General features: G+C 36.7%; 1 protein-coding gene across 1 annotated transcript in view; it reads left to right on the top strand.

Moving 5' to 3' along the window:
- Nucleotides 1–10,620, top strand: part of LOC107694149 (membrane-associated guanylate kinase, WW and PDZ domain-containing protein 2-like) — a 220,476-nt gene that overhangs the window by 141,024 nt on the left and 68,832 nt on the right. Inside the window, exons 4-5 of the mRNA XM_016493754.1 lie at nt 2,328–2,543; nt 7,344–7,548. Coding sequence (XP_016349240.1) covers nt 2,328–2,543; nt 7,344–7,548 — 421 coding nt within the window. The remainder of the gene's footprint in view (nt 1–2,327; nt 2,544–7,343; nt 7,549–10,620) is intronic.

The raw sequence follows: 10,620 nt of genomic DNA, 5'->3' as shown, positions 1-10,620 counted from the left end.
CCGCGCCGGAGCCATTGGTTCGTTTTTTAAGCTCTGCACGAACCAATGGCCGTGCATGCGTGAAGCGTGAATGAATAGGCTTCAGTTCAGGAGAAAAAAGGCTTTTTTCCCATATGCGTCTAGAAGTACTCGTTTATCTCAGGGAACCGAGGTTACGTTAGTAACCGAGTACGTTTTGTTGGTTTGTTTGTGGAGACAAGATTTCCAATCACAGTAGTAAGATATTATGAACACTTCACGTTTACCTTGTCATCTGACTAGTCATCTAAGTACATACCAGACTTATTTTTCCAATTTTTATATATTCTTATTTTTATATAAAGCTAATTATAATTACTACTATGTGTGTAGATTAGGGTATTGATGGTTTAGGGACATGTCCATATTAAAAAATTTGCTTTTTTATATGTGTATATGTAGGCCTGTATATACTTCCATACTCACTACTGTTAAAAAGTTTGCAAAGACCCGCCCCACCTAGTTACTGTTGCTATGTCCGACAAGCAATGGCGCTCACGTCACAAATCATGTTCTCAAGCAGTGAAAAATACATTGTGGAGCAAAGAGGAACCTGACAACATGCCGACAGACAAGACAGAGCAGGTCACTTTTGTTATGAAACAAAGTCTCAGCTTTCAAATTGTGTCATTTTTTTAAAGAAATTCAAAGAATAAATACTGTTTTGTGGCTCTTTAATGTGTCATGACAGATCACTGTAGCGCCTCAGTTCAAGCGGCATGTGACCCGATCATCTCTTCCTCTTTACTAGTTAAAGCATAACATAAACATGAATGAACATCAGAAGGTACCTTGCTTCAACCATGGAAAGATGTCAATACACACTCCGTTTTTCAAGTTCATGTCCACCGATGTTAATCTACTCTCCTGTCTGGTTTGTTTGTTGAACAAAATGGCAGATTTGGCGTTATGATTGGTCAGATCGCCTGTCAATCAAACTCCCGGCAAATTGTCAATTACGTTTTTTTTTTATTCAGTATGATACATATACAGTAATTGATCAAAATAAATAGATTTATATTTCAAAATTGATAATTGGTGTTCTTTTGAACTTTCTTCTCGTCATTTTGGAATCCCGAAAAAAAAAATGTATCATGGTTTCCACAAAAAATACTTAGCAGCAAAATCATTTTCAAATTTTTCTGGAGCACCAACATTATTAAAATAGAAAATTAACCATTATCACACTGTTTACTATAATTTTAGATTATATTTAGATTAGATTATAGTAAACCTTTTCTTTCAAAAACATGATTTGAGATGATAATTTGATCCATACTCTGTGTATTTCTATTTCATTTTTTTCAAACTTAACTACTGTTAAAAACAATACTACAATCTTAATTACTAAACACCAAGCCTAAAGCCATTGCACACTGAGTCCGAAATTTTTGCACTTAAAAAAACTGTCAATTAAGTTTACACACTGCCTCCGAAACTTTCGTCCGTCATAAACAAAAATTGTATCGGGTTCGATTTTGTGTGTTTTTCGCATCCGTGGCAAGCATTTTGAGAGGTGTTTTGACAATTCAGAGCCACCGTACAAGCAAACGCCAAAATCCAGAATGGCGATTGTGAAGTTCATCTACTTCGTCTCGCAGCACAAAGCACTATGAAGATCCTTGCACACTGAGTTCACAGTAATTGGTGGTCTTCTTTTTAATATGTGGTCCTAGTATTGCTAGCAAAGCATCAAACTGAGCCACTGACATCCTGAAGTAAACTTTGAATCGCCCGTAATAATCCTGCTGCTTCTTAATAACGAGGGGGAACTCTCCTTCCTCTCTATATCTCAGGATTGGATGGATCCAATATTTCCTTTCTTTTTCTCTTTTTAAGAAGTGAGAGGACAACAAAATCATCCTCACTGCTTGAAGACTCCATTTAGTACTGTTTTGCTAATTTTTTCGCAACGGATTAATTAATACGCATCGGACATCTAGGATGACGAATAAGAAAAAACGCATATGAAAATTTCAGACTTAGTGTGCAAGGACCTTAACATTTTTTTCTTACTTTGAGACTTAATAAACAATATTTTTGAATCACTTTAATGTCATGTTGCCGGAAGTCCCTAAAATATGTGTCTGCAGAGGCAGCTCACTTCTGGAAGCAATTTTGTCCCCAAAGTATAACTACAGTAAACACCCACTGGAAAAAAGTTCCTTGCTAATTGCTTGAGAGGCTGATTAACAACATGCAGGAAACTGCGTCTTTCTCCGTTCCTCCAGTTGTGACATGGTGGTGGCAGAGCTTACATTATAAACTTTCAAATGTCAATTATGCATCAAATGTCTGATTGGTTGCAGATAACTATTACGGCACCCCGAAGCCCCCGGCAGAGCCCAGCCCACTGCTGCTGAATGTAGCTGAGCAGCTGTTGCCAGGCGCTACACCCAGATCCCAGGGCAAACGCAGACGTAACAAGTCCGTCAGCAACATGGAGAAGGCTGGCATTGAGCCGCCCGAGGAGGAAGAGGAGGAGAGGCCTGTCATCAACGGCAACGGAGTGGCCATCACCCCAGGTGAGGAGCTCTCAATCAATTTAAGAAGAAGAGAGATCTTGTCATGTGCGGCTCTCCAGTGTAGTAAATCCAGTTACTGCTGTGACCTCAGATCAGGGTTACTAGCATAGAGATGATTACCGTGAGGCCAATAGGTGCATCATCATAGCAACCGCCTCCACTCTAAATGATCTCATAGTAACCACTGTTGTCAGGGCAATAGCCTAGCAACTGTCGCGCCAGCATGTTATCACACGTTCCTTGTTTTTGCACTCCATAAGAGCAGCTCTGCGGGGCGGAAACGTGCATCAAGTCTGGATGTACTGAAAAAAACTTTTGTTTTCTTCTGGCTTTAATACAGCAGCATGACATAGTGATTTAGAATCTAACACAGTGAGAAAATTGTTGACATGTAGTAATATAAAGAACTGCCAGAGGAAAATGTATTGCTCAGAGCTTTTATAGCTCAGTGCACTTAAATTCAACATGAAATCAAAACTGACCCTATTTGCTTTCTTAATACAAGTTCCTGGTCTTATTGTGCATGATTCATCAGTCCATGTTATTTGAAAGAGGGGAAAAAATCTGAAACTTTCAGTTAACATTGCCTAGACTGGAAATAATGTTAACCAAAGGCCAAATAGCTGTTTAGGCATTGTTTTCCAAGGTTTTCTGAATTCTTGCCTGTTTTAATTGAATGTTGGTTAATGTTGATATAGTGATGTTTATGGCAATAATGAAGATAGATTTCAAAAATAAGTGGGGGACCCTAAAGGGATAGTTAACCCAAAAAAAAAAAATTGTACCTCCATTGAACTTCCACTCCAACTTTGATGCTTCCAAAAGTACATCAAGACATTGCAACAGAAATCCATATGAACTGAGCTCTTTAATCCAATCTTCTCCTTTAAATGTTGAATAAATTTAATTTAGGCTGTTTTTCACATAAAAACCTCAGTCAAATTTGTTCAATGCACATACATAGAGCAAATCAAATATGGTAAATGGAAACTCACCTGTACTTGCTTGACGTGTGAGAAAGTTCCTTAAGCATGTACAGTTAAGATTTACCATATTTGAATTTTATTTGTGTTTTAAAGATGAATGAAAGACTTATGAGTTTGGAACAACACAATGCTGAGTAATTGATGACAAAATTACAGAATGTTCATTTTTGGGGTGAACTAACCCGTCAGCCTCCACATTCTAGTCAAAAAAGTGGGTAAATATTCTTTCACTCAGAAATACATCACTTTATGGACATGAAATGAGTTGCAAATGGAGTTTAATGTTGACTTTAATGGAGTTCTCAATTATTGACTAAAGTGTCAACTTTGTCTTTCACGGTGTTGGGAAATAACTAGTTAAATGTAACGGAATTATGTAATTTAATTACAAAATAAATTTAACTGTAATCTGTTGCAGTTACTGAGAAAAAACAGTGTAATTAAATTACAGTTACTTATGAAAAAGTTAATGATTACAAAAGGGGGTTCCCTTTCAGCCTTCAGGGAACGAGGGTTACATACGTAACCGAGACGTTACATCTGAATATTTTCACACACATGCAGATTTAATTAATTTCTTTCCAAATTGCATTGACTGCTCTAAAATATGAAACACCAATGTTTCAGGAGTTTGTGTATATGCTTATGTTGTGTAGCTATATGCTTTATTTTTTAAATTAACTATTTTTAAGGCATTGTTAGATGCCAGTGTTTCATGTCATAGTTATGCAAAGATTTGATTTCAAAAACAGTAGCTATTAAACTATATCTTATTTAACCTTAGAATGGTCTCAAAGTAAAAAGAGGTGCTGAAGTCTGATTTTGTGGTGGCTGTGCTTTAAAATTCAATTATTATAATCTTAATTCAAGTGATGAAGGATTTTGAAAGTCTGACAGTAATCAGTGTTGAGTATCACTGTAAGGTTAACCCTGCCTGGTTTACATGTTTGAAAAGGATTAACAGTTTAGAAAAAGTTTTGGGAAAAAAATAGAAATTTAAATTTAGAAAAGTAATCAAAAAGTAATCGAATGTAATCAGTTACATTACTTTAATAAAGTAATTGAAATAGTTACACTACTTCTTACATTTTAAATAGGGTATTGTAATCGGTATCCTATTATATTTCCAAAGTAACTTTCCCAACACTTGTCTTTCAAAGTTTCTCTTAAAATTCTTTAAGAAATAGAAACCAATAAGACACATTTTGACAGCAAGTAAGAGTATATAATTAAGCTATGCTATCAATGTGGATAGCTCAAATAATGTGGCCTTGGGATTTTATGTGAAATGTTTGAGTTATTATTGAAATTTAACTTTTCATTGCATGCTTTGGTATCTTGCAATATCTGACCACAGTTTGAAATGTTGATGAAATGTCTGAGGAGACACATTGTTATGAGATAAAAATATTCCTTATTTCTGTTGTGCACCATCTTAGATGTACTGTTTCTGTAGTTACAGTGGCCTATATATATATGGTTTTCATATATATATACAGTGGGTACGGAAAGTATTCAGACCCCCTTCAATTTTTCACTCTTTGTTATATTGCAGCCATTTGCTAAAATCATTTAAGTTAATTTTTTTTCCTCATTAATGTACACACAGCACCCCATATTGACAGAAAAACACAGAATTGTTGACATTTTTGCAGATTTATTAAAAAAGAAAAACTGAAATATCACATGGTCCTAAGTATTCAGACCCTTTGCTGTGACACTCATATATTTAACTCAGGTGCTGTCCATTTCTTCTGATCATCCTTGAGATGGTTCTACACCTTCATTTGAGTCCAGCTGTGTTTGATTATACTGATTGGACTTGATTAGGAAAGCCACACACCTGTCTATATAAGACCTTACAGCTCACAGTGCATGTCAGAGCAAATGAGAAGCATGAGGTCAAAGGAACTGCCTGAAAAGCTCAGAGACAGAATTGTGGCAAGACACAGATCTGGCCAAGGTTACAAAAAAAAATCTGCTGCACTTAAGGTTCCTAAGAGCACAAAAGGACTCCAAGATGGTGAGAAATAAGATTCTCTGGTCTGATGAGACCAAGATAGAATTTTTTGGCCTTAATTCTAAGCGGTATGTGTGGAGAAAACCAGGCACTGCTCATCACCTGTCCACTACAGTCCCAACAGTGAAGCATGGTGGTGGCAGCATCATGCTGTGGGGGTGTTTTTCAGCTGCAGGGACAGGACGACTGGTTGCAATCGAGGGAAAGATGAATGCGGCCAAGTTCAGGGATATCCTGGACGAAAACCTTCTCCAGAGTGCTCAGGACCTCAGACTGGGCCGAAGGTTTACCTTCCAACAAGACAATGACCCTAAGCACACAGCTAAAATAACGAAGGAGTGGCTTCACAACAACTCTGTGACTGTTCTTGAATGGCCCAGCCAGAGCCCTGCCTTAAACCCAATTGAGCATCTCTGGAGAGACCTAAAAATGGCTGTCCACCAACGTTTACCATCCAACCTGACAGAACTGGAGAGGATCTGCAAGGAGGAATGGCAGAGGATCCCCAAATCCAGGTGTGAAAAGCTTGTTGCATCTTTCCCAAAAAGACTCATGGCTGTATTAGATCAAAAGGGTGCTTCTACTAAATACTGAGCAAAGGGTCTGAATACTTAGGACCATGTGATATTTCAGTTTTTCTTTTTTAATAAATCTGCAAACATGTCAACAATTCTGTGTTTTTCTGTCAATATGGGGTGCTGTGTGTACATTAATGAGGAAAAAAAATTAACTTAAATGATTTTATCAAATGGCTGCAATATAACAAAGAGTGAAAAATTTAAGGAGGGATAGTTACTTTCCGTACCCACTGTATATATATATATATATATATATATATGGTTAAATTTATCCACCATTGGCAAGTGTGGCACAAAGACGCTGTGCGCCTTTGATGATTTTAAATGTTGTCTAGATAGACAGCTCACTAGGTTTCAGAACAGAGCTTGTGTGTGTGATTGAGTTAAACTGTCCTTTCATTTTTCAGTTGATTAAAACATCAGTACTGCTGAATGTTATGGGATTCGGTGTCTTTTTCTTTCGTCTCTCCCTCCCTCTTCCCCTCGATCTCTCCTTTGGGACCTCCAACCTCCATAACTCAAACTAGGACACGTTCGGCTCTCTATTTTTTTCCCCCTCTCTTCTTCTCTCTGGCTTTCTCACCGCAGACTCCATTTCACTGTCTCAGTCTGGCTAACTCCATCTCTGTCTGTTCTTCCATCATTTCTTACAGTCTTCTGTTTTTCTTTTTCTAACATGCCCCTCTTACAGTGACCTGCTTTTCAATTCTCTCAGAAACTCCAAATCTCAGTTACATCTCCCTCTCTTATAAATATTTTCTCTGTCTGTCTCGCTCACATTCACCGGTTTTCTCTTTAGTCTTGGACTCGTGAGTTTCACCAGCCGTGCCGATAAAAGTTGGAGACGTCTCGCAGAATATAGTGCTGGATTATTGTAAATTTGACAGCTTCTTTTTATAAGCGTAGCTTCTCTTTGTGATTATTCTGTTGAATTATATTACACCGTTTTCATCTTTTTTTATCCACTTCTACTGTCTGATTCTTTTTAATTGATTGAGGTGTTTGAATCAGAGATGTAGGTCTGCAGTTTCTCTTGTTATAATGTTATAGATTTAGTGAGGCGTTTTGCAGTTTAAACAGTTTAGCAAAGTATCCTAAAGTACATTTACTGTTTTAAACTTTTCATTATGATATTGGTGAAAGTTTAATGATTACATAAAGCATTAGTTTTAGAATTAGACTTCTGTTAAAAGCGATTTTTCTTGCATTTTTTCAGAGTCAAGTGAACATGAAGACAAGAGTACGGATGCCTCAGGAGAGATGCCCACCACATGCCCCTCCGAAACCTCCACAGATGCCCCTAAAGAAGAGACAGAACCACCAAAATCACCTCTCAAACCAGACGAGAATGACGAGTTGGGTCCTCTGCCAGATAATTGGGAGATGGCTTACACTGAGAAAGGAGAAGTGTACTTCATAGAGTGAGTAACTATATCGGTCTGTTTTTCAGCTAATTAGAATTAGAATGATAAATTATAATGAGCAGCATTGTTTAAAGGTGCATTCAGTACTTTTTTACCCAGAGAGTTAAATGAATGTGAATAGTAATTTTGAAAAAATATGTAAAATCATGAACATTAAGCAGTACACCTAATGGGAGCCATGTTGAGATCACATGACCAGCTAGATATATTAAATATATGTATATTTTATAATATGTACTGCATATGTATAATTAATAGTATTTTTGTAATGTATTTTATTATAAAATCCAATATATATATTTATTTCAACAACCCACATGGTTTTACCGCAGAACTGGGCTACTTTTAAACTGTTGCTGCAGGTTGCATATTTTTTCCCTATATTTGCCTGACATGCTTGTATTGAAAAATTGTATATTGCACCAATGATTAAACTATGCTAGATGATTATTTTAGTGAGAGAAGGGCCCTGGTAGTGAGCCTCCTGTGAGTTCCTTTATGAAAACAGATGATTACTACTATATTGTGATTTTCAAGTTGGAGTAAACATAAAAATGACTGTAAAACATGTATTTTAGTTATGGAAGTGGCATGAGTTTTGATATTTGAGTTATGGTCACTAGTTTTGGGCCTTTTATTTGAAAGTATCTGAGACTTTCAGTGGCCTAGGTCAACTGTGAATATAATGGAATCAGTTGCTGATAATTTTATCTTTAGTATGATCTGACATGACTGCCATATTGGCCAACATGAAGCGAAATTTACTGAGTGCACCTTTAAAAAATGTATAGAAATTATTGGAGCTGTTTTTTGCATGCATTGTTCAGACCATATTGAGCCTTGGTGCTCACGCAAGATATACAGGTTCTGATTCTGTGACATCTGTTGATTCCATTTCCATTCTTTCTCTACTTGGTCACTGAAAGATTATTTGTTGTTGTTTGTTTTGTCATTTTTCATTTCTTTTTGTTTGTTTGTTTTTTGTTTTTTAACCATGACCAGACCATGTCCCTGCCCACCTGCTGTTTATTAAATGAGTTAATAGAGTGCATTTATAGCCTGAATCACAAAAATGATCTAAATCAGGCAACGGCACAATCATGGATCAAAACCACTGTAATCCAGACACCTGAATCATCTCTTTTAAATGCAAAAAGTGTTTTGGACTGCACAACACATCTGAATATACGCCCAGTTATAACACTCTTTTCATCATTTGATTTATGGATGAATCACTGTTGTTATGATCAATACAATTTTACACAAGCATCTCTGTTTAAACTTGTTTCCATAGATCATAATAGTGCAACATTAATTGCACCATACTTTTTAATTTCACCCCAGAAGATTAGGGACATCCATAAATTAATCATCCATTTGTTCATAAATACATAGATTGTCATTATATAATATTTATTCATATAAATTAAATTAGTAAAAAGTATATATAAATATACACACTGTGATTGATTTTCTATGTCCCTTGCTAGGAATGTATGTGTGTTCAATCTTCAAACTGTGACTGTACAGTACTGTATTTTTCCACAGGGACAGTAGTTATTTTCTGTTGTATCGTTCATAACAGAAGCTGTATGTGAGTGACGCCGAATGATGCGAGGACAGTCTGTCACTGCTTCATGAAACACCACATGCACACATACACAGTTTGCTCTGGCCCACACAGCGTGACTATTGACGATTTAATGGAGTTGTCAAGCAGCCAATGGCGCCTTGTTTTTCTCGATCTCCCTCACAGACGGAGCGTCTTTAATTCTCAAACTGTAGACACTTCTCCATATGTCTATCTCTCACCATGCACATACACACACACACACACACACACACACACACACACACTCACTCATACTGGACCAGATTAATCACGACAAAATGTCTCTGTACATGCATTTAGTCACATTTAAACTCCCAAAGCAACCAAACATAAGCTGCAGAAATGCACTGTGCCAATACAAAGTCCTTTGATATGCTTTTATATTCAATAAATTTTCTGTAAGAGAGAGATGAATCATAAAGAGACACTGGGGAGGAAGACACAAATTGAAAGACGGAGACACAAGGGCAGAAGTGTGGAGTGTCATAGAGAGCGAGCACATCAAAGGTGCACCATCTTTTCGCCCCTGGCTGCAATTTCTCTGGCCAGTCGCTTGGCTGAGTGCCGTCAGTCGAGACAGTCGAGTCTACCTTTCTCCCACTGATCTCAGAGCTGTTTCTTCTGCTACTTTAGACAAAATGTGTCTCAGGGAGGAATAAACTAAGCCCCAAAAGATACTGAATGTACGTGAATGCATAGTATGCATGAACAAAAATGCTTCTTGCTCGTGTTCGGAAATGTGTCAGATGCAATTAATAATACAACATAAGTTTTTGGAAGTATAGTGTTGCTGTCGAGCATCATGGCAAGCTGTTTTGTTTTGTTTTTAGTTTAGTTTTTTGTTGTTTTTGTTTTGTTTTTATTTTACATTTTTTTGTTTTTTGTTATTTTTAGTTGTTGTGTTTTGTTTTGTTAAACCATGACTTTGTGATTAGTGTCAGACATGGTCAATGCCCATATGCTCCTTTTTTATTTAGTTTTGTTTTGCTTTGCTTTGCTTTGCTTTTTTTTTTTTGGCTGAGTGTCAATGGTTTAACAAAAAAAAACGTCTCAGGTTACTTATGTAACCATGGTTCCGTCACGACGAGGCGTTCCCCATAGCGACCCCTAGAGGACGCAGTTCGAAGTTCCCATGAAAGGGAACAATTGTTTTGTTTTGTGTGTGTGTGTGTGTGTGTGTTTATTTGTTTGTTAAGCCATGACTTTGTGATTAGTGTCAGACCTTGTCAGTGCCCAAATTTTGTTTTGTTTTGTTTTGTTTTTGTTAAACCATGACTTTGTGATTAGTATCAGACGTTGTCAATGCCCAAATTTTGTTTTGTTTTGTTTTGTTTTGTTTTGTTTTGTTTTGTTTTGTTTTGTTTAGCTTTGTTTTGTTTTGTTTTGTTTTTGAAGAACGTTGGTAACCAAACAGTTGCTGGTAGCCATTGACTTCCATAGTAATGTTTTTGTTTGTT

Source organism: Sinocyclocheilus anshuiensis, unplaced genomic scaffold (genome assembly GCF_001515605.1).
Source record: "Sinocyclocheilus anshuiensis isolate Anshui unplaced genomic scaffold, SAMN03320099.WGS_v1.1 scaffold1003, whole genome shotgun sequence".
Lineage (NCBI taxonomy): Eukaryota > Metazoa > Chordata > Actinopteri > Cypriniformes > Cyprinidae > Sinocyclocheilus > Sinocyclocheilus anshuiensis.
This window is presented reverse-complemented; position numbering and strand designations above follow the sequence as displayed.